Raw genomic sequence first — 23,610 nt, 5'->3', positions numbered from 1 at the left:
TAATTTAAAAATTACATTAAGAATAAATAAGGCATGGTTACTGGCTAATTTCAAGGTTGATGATGAATAAAACTCTGAACTGAGGTGTTCTTTTTTAAAACAAGACTGATACTAAGCTTTTGCACAAAAACTTAGAAATTCCTGCCATAAAACTAATTCCCAGAGAAAATTAGCTATCTGCAGACTATTGCTCCTTTCATGTAATTTGAGAGTTTTCCACCAGGAAAAGATCGTTTCGTGTTGTGTGTAACCATACTAAGATAATTTGGAGATCTGTAATGATGCTGACAAGATAGACTGCCTAACCCCTTTCCCAAACAAAACTCCAGGGGATAGCTATGTGGAAATATTATATATTAAAAATATGAAACTATATAAAAATATAAAACCTAATTTTCTAGAGTAAACCTTGATCCACCAGAGCTGGAAATACATTATGTTAATAAGGAGTCAATAAACATGATACAAATAAATAGAGATTTATATGATCATTATCACGGTCACCCAATTTGAATAATTTCCCTCCAAACAGACACATGAAGGAAATACGTAATATTTAAGAAGAAAACAAAGCCTGAGATAATAAACTAGGTAAATTTGATCAGAGAGGTGTAACTGCCCCCTAGTGACAGAATACTATAATACACTCTGAAAACTTGAAGATCATCCAAAAAATCTACACTGATTTAAAAGTTGGATAGGAATGTTCATAAATTTATTGCTTCCAAAATTTACAATTGTCCCTTTTTACTCAGTTATCCATTCATTACTTCACTTCATATATAAATAAAACAAGGATGATTTTATCCTTCATCACAGTCTCTTAGGAGAAAAATGCACAAGTAGACAAATATATAATTAACAGATTGTGATGAATGCCATGAAGAAAATGAACAGGATGCTGCGATGGAGAATAACAGGTTCAGGGTAATGAAAGAACTATTTTGGATTGGGTGGTTGGGCAAAAGCCCCACTAAGGAAGTATTACAATGTAAGATAAACTGAGACCAGATGTATAAAAAGCAAACACATACAGGATATTCAGGGTGGAGTGAGAGGGAAGTGTCCCAGGCAGAAAAAAATGCAAAGCGTGTACAAAGTCTCCAAGCTAGAAATTCTGGGTGAGTTCAGCTCTTGATAAAAGACCAGTGTGGCCAAAGTGAGAGAAAGAACAATGAGAAATGGGGGAGAGAAAGAAAGGCAGATGGGGCCAGTTAATGCAAAGCCTTTTAGGCTAGGGTAAGGAATGTGGATTTTATCCTAAATGAAAAGTTATTCATGGATTTAAATCAAGGAACCTGTCTGATGTGCATTATGATGAATCACCCTAGCTGCTGGGCTCAAGAGCAGAAGCAGAGTAGTGCAGTTCCTGGAACATAGTAACTAGCCAGCCCCAAGTAGTGACTGCAGGGATGGTGAACACAGGACACATTGGAGACATACATGGAGCACATCTGACAGGAGCTGCTGATGGACTGAAGGTAGAGGATAGAGAAGAAGAAAGAATAAAAGACGCTCTCCAGTTTCAGGCTGGAGCACCTGAGTGATGCTTGCTACTGGCAGAAAAGATTCTCAGAAAGATAAGCTTCAGTGGTGGGGGGGAAAGAATCAAAATCTGTTTAAATATGTTGACTTGTTTAAATGCCTGTGCAATTTCCAACAAAGATATAAAGTAGGAAGTTGAATCTATAAGTCCAGGGCCCAGAGGAATGGTGTGAGCTAACAATGTAAACTTAAGAGTCTATGAGCATCTGCACACCAGTCAGAATGGCCATCATCAAAAATACTACAAACAATAAATGCTGGAGAGGGTGTAGAGAAAGGGAACCCTCTTGCACTGTTGGTGGGAATGTAAACTGATACAGCCACTATGGAGAAGAGTATGGACATTCCTTAAAAAACTAAAACATAGAACTACCATACGACCCAGCAATCACACTACTGGGCATATACCCTGAGAAAACCATAATTCAAAAAGACACATGCACCCCAATGTTCATTGCAGCACTATTTACAATAGCCAGGTCATAGAAGCAACCTAAATGCCCATCAACAGATGAATGAATAAAGAAGATGTGGCACATATATACAATGGAATATTACTCAGCCATAAAAAGGAATGAAACTGAAGTATTTGTAGTGAGGTGGATGGACCTAGAGACTGTCATACAGAGTGAAGTAAGTTAGAAAAACAAACACCGCATGCTAACACATATATATGGAATCTAAAAAAAAAAAAAATGGTCATGAAGAACCTAGGGGCAAGACGGGAATAAAGATGCAGACCTACATGGACGGATACGGGGAGGGGGAAGGGTAAGCTGGGACAAAGTAAGCGAGTGGCATGGACATATATACACTACTAAATGTAAAACAGCTAGCTAGTGGGAAGCAGCCGCATAGCACAGGGAGATCAGCTCGGTGCTTTGTGACCACCTAGATGGGTGGGATAGGGAGGGTGGGAGCGAGGGAGATGCAAGAGGGAAGAGATATGGGGACATATGTATATGTATAACTGATTCACTTGTTATAAAGCAGAAACTAACACACCATTGTAAAGCAATTATATGCCAATAAAGATGTTAAAAAAAAAAACAAAGTAAATTTTATACAAAAAAAAAAAAAGTGTCTATGAGCATCTGGATGGGATTTAAGGTCACAGTAGGGATAAGATCACCCAGGGAGAAACTGTACAGACACTCTGTACTTGGCCAGCCTCGTCTGCATATGGTGTTCACCTGTGAGCATGACTATAACAAAGGCAATACGTAAAGGGCGTTCTGTATTCGACTTTAGAAATGAATGAAATAGTTGCCCCTATAATGTTGTTATCACAACCTCTTCTGTATAAACATAATATTTCAGACTTCTTGACTGCATTTCTGTCATCTATGTTCTAGAAAGTGGCTGAGTCTTAACTCTATCATTTGTGACCCTAGTTTAGCTTACCTCAAATGTGTATTTACATGCCAAAATTTCTGAACACATTAGGATCCTTGATGTTTAAAGTTTCTCTTCTAAGTCGGTATAAATTAATGCAGAATTCTTATCAAACTACTGAAGACTGTATTGGCATTAAATTTTCTGTATTTCTGGGGCATCAGGGGAAAAAGATTCTGTTCATGGTTATCTCTGTGTGATAAGACTACAGGGAGAAGCAAGAGGAACTACAATCCTGCAGCCTGTGGAACAAAAACCATTCACAGAAAGATAGACAAGATGAAAAGGCAGACGGCTATGTACCAGATGAAGGAACAAGATAAAACTCCAGAAAAACAACTAAATGAAGTGGAGATAGGCAACCTTCCAGAAAAAGAATTCAGAATAATGATAGTGAAGATGATCCAGGACCTCGGAAAAAGAATGGAGGCAAAGATCGAGAAGATGTAAGAAATGTTAAACAAAGACCTAGAAGAATTAAAGAACAAACAAACAGAGATGAACAATACAATAACTGAAATGAAAACTACACTAGAAGGAATCAATAGCAGAATAACTGAGGCAGAAGAACGGATAAGTGACCTGGAAAACAGAATGGTGGAATTCACTGCTGCAGAACAGAATAAAGAAAAAAGAATGAAAAGAAATGAAGACAGCCTAAGAGACCTCTGGGACAACATTAAACAGAACATTTGCATTATAGGGGTCCCAGAAGGAGAAGAGAGAGAGAAAGGACCCGAGAAAACATTTGAAGAGATTACAGTCGAAAACTTCCCTAACATGGGAAAGGAAATAGCCACCCAAGTCCAGGAAGTGCAGAGAGTCCCATACAGGATAAACCCAAGGAGAAACACACCGAGACACATAGTAATCAAATTGGCAAAAATTAAAGACAAAGAAAAATTATTGAAAGCAGCAAGGGAAAAACGACAAATAACATACAAGGGAACTCCAATAACGTTAACAGCTAATGTCTCAGCAGAAACTCTACAAGCCAGAAGGGAGTCACATGATATACTTAAAGTGATGAAAGGGAAGAACCTACTACCGAGATTAATCTACCTGGCAAGGATCTCATTTAGATTTGATGGAGAAATCAAAAGCTTTACAGACAAGAAAAAGCTAAGAGGATTCAGCACCACCAAACCAGCTCTACAACACATGCTAAAAGAACTTCTCTAAGTGGGAAACACAAGAGAACAAAAGGACCTACAAAAACAAACCCAAAACAATTACAAAAATCGTAATAGGAACATACATATCAATAACTACCTTAAACGTGAATGGATTAAACGCTCCAACCAAAAGACACAGTCTCGTTGAATGGATACAAAAACAAGACCCATATATATGCTGTCTACAAGAGACCCACTTCAGACCTAGGGACACATACAGACTGAAAGTGAGGGGATGGAAAAAGATACTCCATGGAAATGGAAATAAAAGAAAGCTGAAGTAGCAATACTCATATCAGATAAAATAGACTTTAAAATAAAGAATGTTACAAGAGACAAGGAAGGACACTATACAATGATCAAGGGATCAATCCAAGAAGAAGATTTAACAATTATAAATATATATGCACCCAACATAGGAGCACCTCAATACATAAGGCAACTGCTAACAGCTATAAAAGAGGAAATCGACAGTAACACAGTAATAGTGGGGGACTTTAACACCTCAGTTACACCAATGGACAGATCATCCAAACAAAAAATTAATAAGGAAACACAAGCTTTAAATGATACAATAGACCAGAGAGATTTAATTGATATTTATAGGACGTTCCATCCAAAAACAGCAGATTACACTTTCATCTCAAGTATGCACAAAACATTCTCCAGGATAGATCACATCTTGGGTCACAAATCAAGCCTCAGTAAATTTAAGGAAATTGAAATCATATCAAGCACCTTTTCTGACCTCAATGCTATGAGATTACAAATCAATTACAGGGGAAAAAACGTAAAAAACACAAACACATGGAGACTAAACTATACGTTACTAAATAACCAAGTGATCACTGAAGAAATCAAAGAGGAAATCAAAAAATACCTAGAGACAAATGACAATGAAAACATGATGATCCAAAACCTATGGGATGCAGCAAAAGCAGTTCCAAGAGGGAAGTTTATAGCAATACAAGTCTACCTCAAGAAACAAGAAAAATCTCAAATAAACAATCTAACCTTACACCTAAAGGAACTAGAGAAAGAAGAACAAACAAAACCCAAAGTTAGCAGTTGGAAAGAAATCATAACGATCAGAGCAGAAATAAATGAAATAGAAACAAAGAAAACAATAGCAAAGATCAATAAAACTAAAAGCTGATTCTTTGAGAAGATAAACAAAATTTGATAAACCATTAGCCAGACTCATCAAGAAAAAGAGGGAGAGGACTCAAATCAATAAACTTAGAAATGAAAAAGGAGAAGTTACAACAGACACTGCAGAAATACAAAGCATCCTAAGAGACTACTACAAGCAACTCTATGCAAATAAAATGGACAACCCGGAAGAAATGGACAAATTCTTAGAAAGGTATAACCTTCCACAACTGAACCAGGAAGAAATAGAAAATATGAACAGACCAATCACAAGTAATGAAATTGAAACTGTGATTAAAAATCTTCCAACAAACAAAAGCCCAGGGCCAGATGGCTTCACAGGTGAATTCTATCAAACATTTAGAGAAGAGCTAACACCTATCCTTCTCAAACTCTTCCAAAAAATTGCAGAGGAAGGAACACTCCCAAACTCATTCTATGAGGCCACCATCACCCTGATACCAAAACTAGACAAAGATACTACAAAAAAAGAAAATTACAGACCAATATCACTGATGAATATAGATGCAAATATCCTCAAAATAGTAGCAAACCAAATCCAACAACACATTAAAAGGATCATACACCATGATCAAGTGGGATTTATCCCAGGGATGCAAGGATTCTTCAATATACGCAAATCAATCAATGTGATACACATTAACAAATTGAAGAATAAAAACCATATGATCATCTCAATAGATGCAGAAAAAGCTTTTGACAAAATTCAACACCCATTTATGATAAAAACTCTCCAGAAAGTGGGCACAGAGAGAACCTACCTCAAAATAATAAAGGCCATATATGACAAACCCACAGCAAACATCATTCTCAATGGTGAAAAACTGAAAGTATTTCCTCTAAGATCAGGAACAAGACAAGGATATCCACTCTCACCACTATTATTCAACATAGTTTTGGAAGTTTTAGCCACAGCAATCAGAGAAGAAAAAGAAATAAAAGGAATCCAAATTGGAAAAGAAGAAGTAAAGCTGTCACTGTTTGCAAATGACATGATACTATACATAGAGAATCTTAAAGATGCCACCAGAAAACTACTAGAGCTAATCAGTGAATTTGGTAAATTTGCAGGATACAAAATTAATGCACAGAAATCTCTTGCATTCCTATACACTAATGATGAAAAATCTGAAAGAGAAATTAAGGAAACACTCCCATTTACCACTGCAACAAAAAGAATAAAATACCTAGGAATAAACCTACCTAAGGAGACAAAAGACCTGTATGCAGAAAACTATAAGACACTCATGACAGAAATTAAAGATGATACAAACGGAGATATACCATGTTCTTGGATGGAAGAATCAATACTGTGAAAATGACTACACTACCCAAAGCAATCTACATATTCAATGCAACCCCTATCAAATTACCAATGACATTTTTTACAGAACTAGAACAAAAAAATCTTAAAATCTGTATGGAGACACAAAAGACCCGAGTAGCCAAAGCAGTATTGAGGGAAAAAAAGAGCTGGAGGAATCAGACTCCCTGACTCCAGACTATACTACAAAGCTACAGTAATCAAGACAATATGGTACTGGCACAAAAACAGAAATATAGATCAATGGAACAGGATAGAAAGCCCAGAGATAAACCCACGCACCTATGGTCAACTAATCTATGACAAAGGAGGCAAGGATATACAATGGAGAAAAGACAGTCTCCTCAGTAAGTGGTGCTGGGAAAACTGGACAGCTACATGCAAAAGAATGAAATTAGAAGACTCCCTAACACCATACACAAAAACAAACTCAAAATGGATTAGAGACCTAAATGTAACACCGGACACTATAAAACTCTTAGAGGAAAACACAGGAAGAACACTCTTTGACATAAATCACAGCAACATCTTTTTTGATCCACCTCCTAGAGTAATGGAAATAAAAACAAAAATAAACAAATGGGACCTAATGAAACTTAAAAGTTTTGCAAAGCAAAGGAAACTACAAACAAGACGAAAAGACAACCCTCAGAATGAGAGAAAATATTTGCAAACGAATCAATGGACAAAGGATTAATCTCCAAAATATATAAACAGCTCATGCAGCTCAATATTAAAAAAACAAAAAACCCAATCGAAAAATGGGCAAAAGACCTAAACAGACATTTCTCCAAAGAAGACATACAGATGGCCAAGAAGCACATGAAAAGATGCTCAACATCACTAATTAGTAGAGAAATGCAAATCAAAACTACAATAAGGTATCACCTTACACCAGTGTGAATGGGCATCATCAGAAAATCTACAAACAACAAATGCTGGAGAGCATGTGGAGAAAAGGGAACCCTCTTGCACTGTTGGTGGGAATGTAAATTGATACAGCCACTATGGAGAACAGTATGGAGGTTCCTTAAAAAACTAAAAATAGAATTACCATATGACCCAGCAATCCCACTACTGGGCATATACCCAGAGAAAACCATAATTCAAAAAGACACATGCGGGGCTTCCCTGGTGGCGCAGTGGTTGAGAATCTGCCTGCTAATGCAGGGGACACGGGTTCGAGCCCTGGTCTGGGAAGATCCCACATGCCACGGAGCAGCTGGGCCCGTGAGCCACAACTGCTGAGCCTGCGCGTCTGGAGCCTGTGCCCCGCAATGGGAGGGGCCGCGATAGTGAAAGGCCCGCGCACCGCGATGAAGAGCGGTCCCCGCACCGCGATGAAGAGTGGCCCCCACTTGCCGCAACTGGAGAAAGCCCTCGCACGAACCGAAGACCCAGCACAACCAAAAATAAATAAATAAATAAAAATAAAAAAAAGTAGCTAAAAGGAGGAGGAAATTATTTAAAAAAAAAAAAAAAAAAAAAAAAAAAAGACACATGCACCCCAATGTTCACTGCAGCACTACTTACAATAGCCAGGTCATGGAAGCAAACCTAAATGCCCATCAAGAGACGAATGGATAAAGGACATGTGTTACATATATACAATGGAATATTACTCAGCCATAAAAAGGAACGAAACTGGGTCATTTGTAGAGACGTGGATGAATCTAGAGACTGTCATACAGAGTGAAGTCAGAAAGAGAAAAACAAATATTGTATATTAACACATATATGTGGAACCTAGAAAAATGGTACAGATGAACCGGTTTGCAGGGCAGAAATTGAGACACAGATGTAGAGAACAAACGTATGGACACCAAGGGGGGGAAGCAGCGGGGGGTGGGGGTGGTGATGTGATGAATTGGGAGATTGGGATTGACATATATACACTAATATGTATAAAATGGATAACTAATAAGAACTTGCTGTATAAAAAGATAAATAAAATAAAATTCAAAAATTCAAAAATAAAAATCTCACCCCCAAAATAAAAAAAATACTATAGGAAGTTCTGATTTTTTTTAATGTACTTTTTAAATTTGTTATAATGAACAATGAGCCTGTAGTAATAACTATGTTAACAAAAATAGCTAACATCTATTTAGCCTTGCTTAGATAAACTCATCGGATCTTTACAGCAACCTTACGAGGTGGATACTAACATAATTCCCATTTTACCCTTAAGGAGACAAGGTATGAAGGGGTTAGAGACGTAACCCAAGGTCACAAAGCTGGCAAAGTGACAGAGCTGGGGAACAAATCCAGGCAAGAAGACTCCATTCTTAATCATTCTAACCAATGGCTTCCAAAAAGAATGTTTTAAATTTTGAGTTCCATTTTACATCACAACCTAGTATACATATACTTTGTAAAATAGCTAAACAAGCAGTTCATGGAATAATACAAAAGACGGTCTGTTTTTACATGTTCTTTTTAATTACTTTAAATTCTAGTTGAAAGCTATTGATTATATGACCCACAAATGGCTGCAACCTGCAGTTTGAAAAACAGTGTACTACAATATATACCTTTTAAAAATTAAAGAAAAATACTTTTTAAAAATTTTAAAGATACTTTCAAGTATTAAGGTCAAAATACTTACACTTTTATTTCAAAGAAATGGAAAGCAACTCATGAAAATTATCTACTATAAATAAAGTAATGTAAAATACTTTATGTAGCTACTGAATGTAGCTTCATGTAAAACAGAAGTTAAAAGCCTTTCAAATAAATGTTTAAAATTAATTTTCTTTTCTTTTTTTTTTTTTTTTTTTGCACAATTGAAGAGCCTTTCCTAACGGCTGAAAATAAACAATACCTCATTTGAAAAACAGGCAAACAGTTTGAGCAAACAATTTATAAAACAAACTTTACTAAGTAATTCCATCCCCAGGAATTTAATGCAAGAAAATTATAGAATATAAACATAGAAAGGGGGGGCTTCCCTGGTGGCGCAGTGGTTGAGAGTCTGCCTGCCAATGCAGGGGACGCGGGTTCAAGCCCTGGTCTGGGAAGATCCCACATGCCGCGGAGCAACTCGGCCCGTGAGCCACAATAGCTGAGCCTGCGCGTCTGGAGCCTGTGCTCGGCAACGAGAGGCCGCGATGGTGAGAGGCCCGCGCACCGCGATGAAGAGTGGCCCCCGCTTGCCACAGCTAGAGAAAGCCCTAGCACAGAAACGAAGACCCAACAAAGCCATACATACATACATACATACATACATAAAAAGAATGTAAGCAGACAAGAATAGCATTAAAAAAAAAATAGAAAAAAAGAAAAAAAAAAAAAACATAGAAAGGTATTTCTGGGGATGTTCACCTTAAGGTTATTTACAATAGTTGAAAATTGGAAGCCACCTAAATGTCCAAAGAAAGAGATGGATTAAATACACCATGGCACGTAAAGTCTACCCTCTGCCTCCCTCCTATCAACAGGTAATCACTGATATTTGTTTTTAAGACTCCTTTCAGAGATTTTTTTCTTTTTTAAACACAGCCATATAGTATTCCCTTGTAGGACTATATATATCAGTCCTCTATTGATGGGCATTTGCTTATTTCAAATCTTTCGCTGTTACAAACATCTTTGCAGTAAACAGCTTAGTATACATGTCCTTTCCTAAAGCTGAGATGGAATCTGTGAAGAAATTTATAGAAAGAGATTTACCGGTTCACAGCCTCCACATTAGCCTTCCCAGAGCACAGGAGATCAGCTTTCTCAAGGGCAGAAACAAAGTTCACTCTTTCTTTTATATACCCTCACACAGAGTGGTAACAGGGTCCACACACACAGATGTGCAAAGGCCCAAGAATATCTCCACATACTTTCCTTAAGCTCTCTGAACTTTTATAACAGCTGATTTAACATCTTTGCCTAGTAAGTCTAATGCCTGGGCCTCCTTGGGGACAGTCTCTATTGACTGCTTTTTTTTTTCTGAGTATGGACCATACTTTCCTGTTTCTTTGGGTGTCTTGCATTTTTTGCTGCCAAGTGGACATTCTAAGTAATATAATATGGTAACTCTGGAAGTCAGATCACCACTGTCTCCCCTGGGTTTGTTGTTGTGGCTGGCTTTTTGGTTTTTGTTGTTGTTGCTATTTGTTTCTCTAGTGACTTTCCCAGACTAACTCTGAGGTCTGTATTCCCTGTAGCATGTGACCACCAATGTCTCCACTCAGTGAGCTTAGTGGTCAGCTAGATGACTGGATGGAGGTTTCCCTTCAGTGCTCTGAACCAATACGGCTTCTACCCTTTGCTGAGGAGCTCGGTGCGTGCTTAGGCGCACCTTCAGCATTCAAGCAGTCTACATGTCTGTCTTGGCCTTCACCTGCATGGGACCTCAAAGTCAGCCAGAGATGAGAGACTGGGGCCCTGTCGGGTCTTTCCTGGGCACAAACACAGTCCTGCATTTGTGCGTGGTCTTCTAGATCCCTGAAGCATTTCAAAGCCCACTACAGACATCTCGTTCCCCAGATCTACTTTTAGATTTTTGGCCGGGCTCTTGTTTGCTCCAAGTGGCATCACAGCCTCAGGCAGCACAGTGTTCAACAACTGCAGGTAATTATTTTAGACGGAAGTCCTAGGGACAGAGCCTCCCCACAGAGCAATCTCTGAGGCAGGTCAAGTAACAACGCCCTGGAACAGAGCTTTTCTGAGAAGCTGCAAGACAAGTGACAACGTTCTGGAGATGGGACCTTCTGAGGAACTCAAACCAGTTTGCCCCTCCAGTGGCCACAAGGCTGCTGGTTTTTAAGGCTACTGTTGAACTGGGGAGAGGAGAAGGCGAACAGGGCAAGTTAAAATGTCACAAATCCTACTGTTCTTACCAACGTAGCCACTATGCTAAGCACTTCACTTCCAATATCCTATTTAATCTTTAACAACCCTATGAGGTTAGAACTATTACAATCCTATTTTACAGAAGAGGAAACTGAGGCATACAGACGTAAAGTAGCTTGCTCCAGGTCTCATGGCTAGTAAGTGACAATGTTGGTTTATGAACCACAATTTGTCTGATTCCAGAGTCTGTTCTCAATTACTGTGCAATGTAATACTTTTCATTTGTGAGAGAATAATTCAGAGAAACCAAGCTTAGTCAAAAGTGTTGCTGAATATGAACTCATGAGGGAGATCAATAAAATATAAATTTCATAGAATATATATATAAATTATCAATGGGTTCTTTTCCATAAATTAGTTGTTCTTAACCATGGTATGGATCTGAACCAGGTGGAGCTTTTTAAAAGGATACCTGCACAACTTCCCTCTCTCCCTTACCATCAAGGATGTAACATTTTTAAAAGTTCTGCAGAATTCTGAAACTCAGTCCTAGCCAAGAACCACTGCATTAGAGTAAAAAATTCCTTAAAACTAGAACTATATCAACTATTTCATCACCTAATTTCTGTAACAAGTGTTCACAAAGGAAAGATGCTTCTTAGAGAAAAAGGCATAAAGGAAAAAGCAGAGGTTTAGGAGTTAGAGAGACTTAGGTTTGAATCTTAGCCTTCTCACTTTCTACCTGTATGACCCAGGGAACATTAATTTCTCTGAACTTTAGTTTCTTCATCTATAAAACGGAAGTTAAAAAAAAATCTACCTCTTAGAGTTGTTACAATAATAGATAACACATGCTGGGATGTAGTATGCACTCAAGTGGTATTTGTTACAGTTATCCCTGAAACTGACATTAGATTCAGAAATTCAGCAAATATTACTGAGTGCCAACTCTGGTTACCTGAGTGATAACAGTCTTCCAAAAGCACAAACTCTAATAAAGGAAAGGGATATTCCCTCTAAAAAGGAAAACTGAGATGAATATTAACATAGAGAAGTATATTTAATATATCATGGGAGAATGGAGGAGGAGAAATAATTCTGATATGAAAAGTGTTCTTAAAAGTGCAATGTGGGGGCTTCCCTGGTGGCGCAGTGGTTGAGAATCTGCCTGCCGATGCAGGGGACACGGGTTCGAGCCCTGGTCTGGGAAGATCCCACATGCTGCAGAGCAACTGGGCCCGTGAGCCACAATTACTGAGCCTGCGCGTCTGGAGCCTGTGCTCCGCAACAACAGAGGCCACGACAGTGAGAGGCCCGCGCACCGCGATGAAGAGTGGTCCCTGCTTGCCGCAACTAGAGAAAGCCCTTGCAGAGAAACGAAGACCCAACACAGCCAAAAATAAATAAAATAAATAAATAATAATAATAAAATTAAAAAAAAAAAAAAGTGCAATGTGAACAGCGCCTTGAAAGAAGAATAGTCAGATATGCTCCTTGGACCTGACTGCAGACCAATGGTTCTCAAACTTTAACATGCAACCAAATCACATGGAGGGCTTGTTAAAACACACATTTCTGGGCCACACCCCAGACTTTCTGAATCAGTAGGTCTGGAGTGGCGCCTGAGAATGTGCATTTCCCAAGTGACACTGATGGAATCCTCTTAAAGAACCACCGTTCTAGACAGAGAGAATGCTCGAGCAAAACTGACAAGTGATATACAGGGTATCCCTGAGCTCTAAGATGGCAGCTTCCAGGACATGGGCTTTGTGTGAGTGGTTAAGGAATATGGTCAAAAGCCTAGAAATGAAAACTTTCTAAACAAAACACTTCCTTCTCTAGTAAGACGTAGATTAATTACCCTTTCTAGGAAGGTGAGCTGGCGTTCAAGACTATGTATGGTGATGAATGCTAACTAGACTTACTGTTCAGGTGATCACTTCACGGTGTATACAAATATCAAACCATCATGTTGTATACCTGAAACTAACATGTCAATTATATCTCAATAAAAATAAAATAAAATAAGAAAGTCGTAAGTAAAATAAAACTCACTTAAAATAAAAAGAATGCACAAGCTCAATGTAATTAAGAAAACACCAGTCTGGGAATTCCCTGGAGGTCAAGTGGTTAGGACTCGATGCTTTCACTGCCAAGGGCCCAGGTTCAAGCCCCAGTTGAGAACTAAGATCCCATAAGCCACATGGTGCAGACATACATAAATAAATAAATTAAATAATTTTTAAAAAATTAAATTAAAAAAAAAGAGAGAAAGAAAACACCAGTCAAACCCAAATTGAGGAACATTTTACAAAATACTTACCAGTACTTTTCAAAAGTATCAAGGTCATGAAAAACAAGACTGAGGAAATGTCAGACTGAAGGAGACTAAGGAGATATGATAACTAAATGCGATGTGGGATCCTGGATTGAATCCCAAAACAGAGACATTAGTGGAAAAGCTAGCAAAATTCTGTAAATCTGTAGTTTTTTAGTTATTGAACCAATGTTAATTTCTGCGTTTTGATTATTGTATTATGGTTATATAAATTGTTATCAGTAGGGGAAGCTGAGTGAAGATTATACAGAAACTCTCTGTACTATTTTTGCAACTTTTCTATAAGTCTAAAATTATGTCAAAATAAAGTTTAAAAAAAAAAAAAGACTAACTTAAAATGATTTAACTACCCCTGTGATATGACATTTATTATCTCAACCTGGTATCTTTCAATTCCACTTCCTACTCCCAGCTTTGCATTGCACACATAATCAATAACATAATGAAGCAACAGACTTTGGGGCATATAGCTAATTAAATGTTCAAAGAAGAGAAACACGGTGTCACTCTTATTCTTTATAGGTGAGAATAACACTAACACATCCTGAATTTTAATATTTCACTTAGCATACTCTAGTTAAAATTCTTCGAAAAAACAAAGCTGAAACCTATTCAATAGTTTCACTTATAAATTTTAAAGAATGTTCCATACTCACCAAAACCATCAATATCTAGATTATTTTCAACCACAACATCTAGTAGAGTGTCACCAACTTTTCCTTTGCTTGTTAATGTTTCACCATCACGGTTTATAAAGTGGACTGTTATTTTATCTTCTGAGCTGGAAAAGGAAGCAGTCCTTTATTATTTTTAGTAATTTCAAAAGATACTTTAAAATAATTGTTTTAAGAACCTGTAACGTCAAAAAAATAGGTTGTGTGTGTGTGTGTGTGTGTGTGCAAATATCCTCCTTTACAGTATTTTCTTTTCTTTCCCAAGTTTATTTGGGAAGGAGACACCACAAATCAGAGGCATATCTATCTACCCATCTACCAGGAGGGAAGCTCTGCCACCTTAAAGGAAATAGCAAGTACGTCACTATCAAGGCCACCTTGTAGTATGTGTCTCCCCAGTGGTCACTGTCAGGTCACAGTTACATGAAATGCTTAGCAATCATGATCACTCGTGAAGTTTGCTTTGCTCTCACATAGCTCTCTGAAAAACAATGTCTCCATGAATGTGTCCCTAAAAGACTAAGTGACGGTAGTGGAGAGCTTTAAAAACAAATCATTCTGCTATTGATAAGGCAATTGTTATGCAAGTGTCTGATAAGTACGGTCACTGAGAGCCAGCAGTTTGATAGTTTTCTGAGTATTTGAACATCTCATTTTGGTCCATATAGTGTACTCGAAAAACAAAGGGATTAGAAAAAAGGTATTCTTTGTTTGAATATGTGGGAAAATAAATATAATACCTCCCTACATGTTTCATTACTATAGGATATCTATCAGCTAGTTATCAGTTAGCTAACTAACTTAAATTTCTTACCCTTCTCACAAACATCAGTCCAAACTTTGGGAAAAGAAATCATATTATCAACTAGATACTTATCCTCCACTACTGGTCATTTAAATTTGTACCTCACAATTGAAAAGATGTACTTCAGCTTAAACGAATTAGTTGTAATTTTCACTACTGCCAATAGATGGTAATAGTCCATCAAAGAAAACGTTGTTTAGTGTGAGTAAAACCTAGAATTACATAATTTCAGAGCTATAAATATCTTGCAAATTACCAAGTCCATCATCTCATTTCCCAAACAAGGCAGCTGAGGCCTTATCAGATAATGTCATCCTTGATAACTCAATGTTGAAAAAAGAGGATCCTAGTAATTAAAAATTTTGATCAGAAGTGTGTGTGTGTGTGTGTGTGTGTGTGTGAGAGAGAGAGAGAAAGAGATAGAGAATGTCCCTTAAATGGGCATATGCTCTCCTACTTCTTTTCATAGCAAAAAATGCTTTAAAGCAAGTATTCCCAAACATTCATGATTTTCAGCTAGGCAACTGCTATTTTTTCGAAGAAGAATGACTAGGAATGAAGATACTCTGGAGGCAGGGAGACCACACTGGAGGTTATTGAAAGGGCATACACAAAGCAAAGATGTAGGAGACACTGATTTAAGAGATATTCAGGAGGCAGAATTAAAAGGTTTTGGAGAGGGAAGAAATAATGTTGAAATTTCTAGCTCGGGCAATGAGGGAGTACAGTTTAACTTAAGGTTAACTTAGGAGGAGAAGGAGCTTTGGGGAAGATTGCAAATGAGTTCAACTTTAGACCTGTTTGATTTAATAATAAACAGACGCAGATGTCCAGAAGCCTGATGGAAATATGGGTCTGAGCCCTGCAGAAGTCTAGAGATTTGACATCCAAAAATGCCTGGCAGCCTAAGGTACAAGAAGTCCAGCAGAAAGAATTCCATCATTTATACACACTACTGAAGGCCGGAGGTTTGGGCACGGCTGCTCTTCTGCAGCACTCTAGAGCTGAGCTGCAGCCAAGGAATTGCAACTCTGACATCAGACTCCTCTTCTGTAAAATCCGGGTAACATTTATCTCATAGTTTTGACAACATATGCAAAATTCCTAACATACTGTAGAGCTCAACAAACACTGATTGATAACTTTTATTTAAAGCCCCGGTCCTTTTGTTAAGGAGCCTGAACTGCTGCTACACATTAAAAAAGGTGTACAGCCCCAGAAAAAAACTGTAGAGTAAGAGTAATAATAGGTTTATCAAAGAACAGGAGAGGAAGCAGAAATGAGAGAGAAAAAGTAATTTTGCAGCTGAGAAAGTATGGAATGTAAGAGTCAGAACACGTAGATTCTAGCCCTGGTTCTGACATACGTGTACTCATTGGGTGACCATGGGTAAAATGGCAATAACAGTGACTTCACCAAGCTGCTGAGAGAATTAAAGGAGAGAAAGTTTGTGGAAACATTTTGTTCCTTAAAGCATTATACACATGTACTTTATCCAGGTAACTTTATCCATTCACTATTAACAAGTGGTATTTGTGGGTTTTGTACAGATTTCTTCCCCAATTCTAAGAACTAGCAAAAAGCTTCTAGCTGTTCCCAAAAAGGATAAGATTTCATGCACTGGGAAATAATTAGGATCCTTCTAAATTCTCTGTCATCATCAATGAATCAGCCAGCACCACAAACAACTATTTTCTTCACTTGTTACCCTTTATGCACCGCCATTTATTCTGCTCAACCACAGCAGATATTTTGACAAAGCTGTCCAGGGGCTGCTGTGGTAAAGCCCTTAACAGGCTTCTAATAGGGAGAGGAGTTACGGCTGCTGATGCCCACCCTTTCACTATGTGGGGTAGCCTGGGGTAGCTGGTCCAAGAAAAGGGCGCCGTCTAGGGCTCCCCACTTCCATAGCCACCTTAACTCTTCCAAATGACCCTATGGGCTAAAGAATTATCAACTCTAATGGTGCTCAAAAAACAAACAGAAACTATGTGAGTTCTAGTCGTAGTTTTGCATGCTACTTAATATAAATTTTTATTCTCGTTTATCTACCTCACCTATCTCAGAGGATTTTCTTAAGAGTCAAGGGAAATAATACACGTAAAAGCCCTTTGCAACCTAAATCACTACAAAATATCAAGTACTATATCAGGGTATTTTGGAGTAAAAGGAGTTTTTCGACTCTCAATTACTGAAAGCTTATCTAAATGTTAAACTTCAAAGTCAGAACTACAGCTTCTGGACTGTTCTGTCCAAACTTTGTGCAATAACAGAGATGTTCTATAGCTGTGATGTCCCAGACAGTAGCTACTAGCCACGTGTGGTTATCCAGTACTTGAAATGTGGCCAGTGGAACTGGGAAAATTATTCTTTAATTTTATTTAACTTTAATTATCTTAAACTTAAATGACTACATGTGGTTAGTAGTGACCATATTGGAGAGCATAAGTCTTAGATAATAAGAGTCAGAAAACCTAGTTGTAGCTCCAAAGTCTGTGATAGGAAGCACAGGCCACCAATGGAAACCGTGCCAATGAGGGGGAAAGCAAGTTTATAAGGGAACAGACAGATGTGCTTCCCTTTAAGACAACCTGATGTACCAATTCAAACAGTAACTTTGGGGTAGATAATTCCCATTTACAAAAGCAATCATGTTCCTTTAAATATTCGTTACACAAATATGTTCAACATATGTCCCAATTTATACACAAATTTTCAAGAAAGCATACAGTGCAGAAAACAAGGCATCCTGGCAGAGGAAGGTCAAAGACAGGAAAGTGTAACGGAAACAGGGACAAATAACCCCTGCTTGCCTTCCCCATTATCTCCCTCGCAGTTCATGCAACAAAAATGTATTGAGCACCCACTATATTATGGGATTACAGGGGAAAAGATGAGTAACAACTCCACCCTATTCTCAGGAACCTCATGAAGAAGAAACTAGAGAGGAATACACATCCAACCCTTTCTCCCTGCAGCTCCTTCTTGCTGCTACACAACAGCAGGGAGTCAAAGACCTGCATTATATAAGGCGCCAACACAGTGCTATACTCTGAAATTATGAGGAAATTTTATCTCTACTGTATGTAAGGGGATTCTGTCTTTGAGAAACGAATCTGCCCAATAATATAAGACTGCAACATATTTTGGGCAAATTTTCTCTCACCTCTTTCGACACTTAATACAAAACACAACGCTGTGAGCCTAGGAGGCAGCTGACGCTCACAGGTGGGATCTACTGAGTCCTCGCTACGGGCCAGACCCAAGACTCCTTGCATTACCTGTATGCTCTCGTTTGTTCTTCAAATAATCCTGTGAGGCCGACACGATTGTTATCCTCTAACAGTTTGTCTAACTGTTAGACAAACTGGACAATAAGTGTCAAAGCCCAGTTTAAAATCCTGCCTTGCCAGTCCAACGCAGGGGCTTTTACCCCGACAGCAACCAGAAGAGAGCACACAGGGAAGCTCGGGGACGGAGCGGGTGTATCCTAAATGGACACGGACTTGGAGACAGAACGTCCTGACCTAGCAGGAGGAAGGCACGATGAGAAACTGCAGGCCAGGACATGAACGGGGCGCATCTTACGAAGGTCACCGCGGTTTCGGTCATAGCAAAGGTTAGATCCTCGCCAAACCGCACGGAGAACCAGCGGCAGCAAAGTGCCCGGCTTTCCTGAGGGTACAGGAGGCACTGGGACAAGGAGATCGGGGGTCCCGGGCCCCCATTCCCCGCCAGGCGTCAGTGGATCCGAAAGGCAACTTGTTAGCGGTAAGGAAAGGAGGCCGCGACCACACCGAGCGACCAGCCGGGGACACGGAGAAGGCGGAGCAAGAGGCGGGCGGGGCCGGGCGTGTGGCCCGCACGCCGTCGCCGGGAGAAGCCGACGGAACCGGAAAGCGGGCGGAAGGAGCGCGGCCGTTCTGCCAGGGACCCAACGCCCACGCGCCCCCCGCGCCTCACCTGCTCTGCGCGCGCGCCGACACGCTCAGCGTACGCGTCGCCGCCTCTGCGCCGCCGCCCAGGCTCGGCCTAGCGCTCCCGCCCTGCCCCCGGCTCCCCCGGAGGCCGCCGGCTCCCGCGCGGGGTCCGGCGAGGAGCAGCCACCGGCCGGCTGTGTCGCCGAGGGCGGCGGAGGCGACACGCAGGAGACGAGCGGCCATAGCCGGTCGAATAACTACGGGAGGCGACGTAGGCCGCAAGGCAGCGGCCACGAGAGGGAGGCTCCAAGACTGTGGGCGGGCTGACGCTGCGCCTGCCTGACGCCCGGGGTCCCGGCGAGGGCCTGCTCAGTGCACCGCCAAGGCCCCGCGCGCCTTCCGGGTGGCCTATAAGTCCCGAGCGCCGCGAGCGCGGCCCCGCCTCCCGGGCGTGGTAATAGAGGCGGGGCTACGCGCCTGTGTTGTTCTACTTACTGACCAGGTTTTGTATTGATCTTGCTGCTTTGTTAGCTTCTGGAGTTGCCAAGCAGGAACAATAAATTTTACAAGATAGCTAAACGTCTGACGGAAAGATACAGTAAAACAATCCCCAGTTAACTAAACCACTTTCTTTTGTCCTGCGCTTCCCTCCTCCTCCTGCCCGTTAAGAAAAAAAAATGGGAGAGTGTCATCTTGGAGTTCAAAAACTACGATAAAAGGGAATTCTAGCCATTGTCAACAAGGACAGTGGGAAATTTCAGAAAGCCAATAGGCAGACACCCAGGAGAATAACTATGACTATAAAGTTATAAATGATCCCGGTAATGAATAAACGAGGATGCCGAAGAAGGCAGATAATGATCCTAGGCTTTGAATGGCAAATAGATGCTCGTTGAGCACCTGAAATCCATGAGCCTGAACAGGAAACTTCGGTGAACTGAGATTTTTTAAAAGAATTTTACAAAACCAGGAAGATGAATTTTAAAATACACTTTATCACGGTTAATACGTTGTGGTGGGAAAAGCATGGGCTTTGAGGTCAGAAATAACGATGTTCAAATCCAAGGTCTACCACTTTTGAGCTCTGAGACCTTGGATAAATTATTCTTTTAGAGGGTCAGAATCTCCATAACAGTTTTACATGGATAAGATGTTCCATCCTTCAGGGCCATCCTGAGGGTTAGAAAAACTGACAGGCAGGATGGGATAGTGCGTCACAAAGAGCCATAACTCTTCCTGGGCCTTCCTGCCTAAGGCTACTCTTCAAAGGCTAAAGTCAGGTGGATATTGCAAATATGCTAAACACAATAGAAGATACTTTAAAGAATATTCAGAACAAGAAAGTACAGGCCTGAGTAAAGTCCCTCGAGACAATGTATGGTGAGTACTGAACCTGAGGGCAGAGAGTCAGCAGTCATTCTGCTCCTAAATTGCCTCAGTCTTCTGGTAAAGAGAAAGACGTTCGAGTTGAACCGGTCACAACAAACCCTGCAAGTAATCTGGAAGAGGAGGTTGTAAAAGAACAGTTAATCTTTTTTTTATAAGATCAAATCTCCAAAGTCAGATGAATGACTTGTAGGAGAACTGGAAAACAAAACAAAAAACAAACAAAAAAACCCCGCTGCAGATGATCCCTCTCTTCTCAGCCCTCCTAGTGTAAATCCAGCTTCAGCTCCGTTAGGGCACTTACAGCTCTCTGCTTTGTGGGGTAGTTGCTTGTATACATAGTTCATCTTAGTAGGCCCCGCACTGCCAGGGACAAGGCCTTGAGCATATCAAGGTTTCAATAAGTATTTGTGAATAAATGAATACTGTCATGTAATTTCCATTAGTAATCATCAGAATTTATGAATCATGTGCCTGAAAATTAAAGATGAATAAAAAAAGGTTTTCCAGATTTTCAAAGGCCAGTAAGGGTAGATTCCAAAAATTACAGATATCAAGATTTGGCACTATTCCAGAGGGAATTTATAAACATATGGTTTGTGAACACAGATAAAAAAGTGATACGGAATTACGGAGGACACGCTTTTGCTTGCGTATTTCTCTGTCTTCTAAAACTCCCACCCTTCCATCTTTCACTCCTGTCAAAATCCATCTGTATTCTGAAACTCAACTAAAATTCCATCTTTCCCATGAAGTCATGCTTACTCATCACAAAAGATCATCCCTCCCTCTGCTGAATGCCTAAGACTTTTGTTTATTCTTGTAAAATTTATGGTACCCATTGTTTCAAATAGGATAATGTTCATGAAAGTGCTTTGTAAACTGTAAAGTGTTATAAAATTTAGGTTCAATGTTTATAGAGCACCTACTCTGAGCTTCGCAGTACCATGTGCCCCATCACAAATACTTTGTGTAGCTCGTTTAGACTGAAGATCCCAAGAGTAGGAAGGTTGTCTTATTCATCTTCATATCCCCAGCAGCTGGCATAGTGCCTGGCACAAAGCAGCCATTTAATAGTATCTTTGTTAAGAACTGTGTTAGGAACTTGCACAATTTTTTAAAATTAAAGTATATTTGATTTACAAAATTGTGATTGTTTCAGGTATACAGAAAAGTGATTCAGTTATATATATTTTTTCAGATTATTTTCCATTATATGTTATTAGAAGATATTGAATATAGTTCCTTTTGCTACACAGTAAATCCTTTTTGCTTATCTATTTTATGTATAGTAGTTTGTATCTGTTAATCCCATACTCCTAATTTATCCCTCCCACCCTCCCTTTCCCCTTTGGTAACCATAAGTTTGTTTTCTATGTCTGTGAGTCTCTTTCTGTTTTGTATATAGATTCATTGGTATTACTTTTTAAATTCCACATATAAGTGATATCATGTAATACTTGTCTTTCTCTGCCTGACTTACTTCACTAAGTATAATAATCTCTAGGTCCATCCATGTTGCCACAGATGGCAATATTTCATTCTGTTTTATGGCTGAGTAATATTCTATTGTATATATGATAACCAGATCTTCTTAAACCAGTTGTCTGTTGATGGGCACTTCGGTTGTTACCATGTCTTGGCTATTGTAAATAGTGCTGCTATGAACATTGGGGTACATGTATATTTTTGAATTCGAGTTTTCATCTTTTCTGGATATATACTCAGGAGCAGATTGCTGGGTCACATGGTAGCTCTATTTTTAGTTTTTTAAGGAATCTCCATACTGTTTTCCATAGTGGCTGCACCAATTTACATTCCCACCAACAGTGTAGGAGGGTTCCCTTTTCTCCACACCCTCTCCAGCATTTATTGTTTGTAGATTTTTTGATGATGGCCATTCTGACTGGTGTGAGATGATATCTCATTGTAGTTTTGATTTGCATTTCTCTAATGATTAGTGATGTTGAGCATTCTTTCATGTGTTTGTTGGCAATCTGTATATCTTCTTTGGAGAAATGTCTATTTAGGTCTTCTGCCCGTTTTTGGATTGGGTTGTTTGTTTTTTTGATATTGAGCTGCATTAGCTGCTTGTAAATTTTGGAGATTAATCCTTTGTCAGTTGCTTCATTTGCAAATATTTTCTCCCTTTCTGAGGGTTGTCTTTTGGTCTTATTTATGGTTTCCTTTGCTGTGCAAAAGCTTTGAAGTTTCATTAGGTCCCATTTGTTTATTTTTGTTTTTATTTCCATTTCTCTAGGAGGTGGGTCAAAAAGGATCTTGCTGTGATGTATGTCATAGAGTGTTCTGCCTATGTTTTCCTCTAAGAGTTTGATAGTGTATGGCCTTACATGTAGGTCTTTAATCCATTTTGAGTTTATTTTTGTGTATGGTATGACGAAGTGTTCTAATTTCATTGATTTACATGTAGCTGTCCCGCTTTCCCAATACCACTTATTGAAAAGACTGTCTTTTCTCCATTGTATATTCTTGCTTCCTTTGTCATAAATTAATTGACCAAAGGTGTGTGGGTTTATTTCCAGGTCTCTGTTCTCTTCCATTGATCTGTATGTCTGTTTTGAGCCAATACCATGATGTTTTGATTACTGTAGCTTTGTAGTATAGTGTGAGGTCTGGAAGGGTTATGCCTCCAGTTTTGTTCTTTTTTCCTCAGGATTGCTTTGACAATTCTGGGACTTTTGTGATTCCATATAAATTTTAGGGTTATTTGTTCTAGAAACTTTCACAATTTTTATCTCATTTCATTAGCACAGCAACTCTGTAGAGTAGACATGCCTTTAATCAGTAAATATTTATTGACATTAGCAGTGTGTAAATCACTATGCTAGTGCTGGAGGCACAGCAGTGAACAAAACAATCCCTGCCATCTTATTTTAAAGATGAACCTCCTGAGGTGCACAGTGGTTGTGACTTACTTAGAATTATACTGCTATTAAATTGTGAATCCAAAATTTAAATCTAGGTCTTCCTGGTCCCAAGTCCAGGACATAAGCACAAGAAATGACCATTTTATTATTTTTATTATATTTAATTATATACTTACACATTATATCCATATAATTTTATTAT

At 39.2% G+C, this 23,610-nt stretch overlaps 1 protein-coding gene across 4 annotated transcripts in view; it reads right to left on the bottom strand.

Moving 5' to 3' along the window:
* FDX1 (ferredoxin 1) overlaps positions 1–19,579 on the bottom strand; it is a 35,838-nt gene extending 16,259 nt beyond the window's left edge. For 2 of the 4 annotated variants that reach the window (XM_036861113.1, XM_036861112.1), the window contains exons 1-2: positions 19,178–19,579; positions 14,392–14,516 (exon numbers count right to left, since the gene is read on the bottom strand). In XM_036861113.1, the coding sequence (XP_036717008.1) occupies positions 14,392–14,516; positions 19,178–19,377 (325 nt within the window). In that variant the 5' untranslated portion in view covers positions 19,378–19,579. The remainder of the gene's footprint in view (positions 1–14,391; positions 14,517–19,177) is intronic. The other 2 variants (XM_036861114.1, XM_036861111.1) reach the window with 2 other exon arrangements.
* Between the last annotated feature and the right edge of the window lie 4,031 nt (positions 19,580–23,610).

This window comes from Balaenoptera musculus, chromosome 8, assembly GCF_009873245.2.
Source record: "Balaenoptera musculus isolate JJ_BM4_2016_0621 chromosome 8, mBalMus1.pri.v3, whole genome shotgun sequence".
In the NCBI taxonomy this organism is placed as follows: domain Eukaryota; kingdom Metazoa; phylum Chordata; class Mammalia; order Artiodactyla; family Balaenopteridae; genus Balaenoptera; species Balaenoptera musculus.
This window is presented reverse-complemented; position numbering and strand designations above follow the sequence as displayed.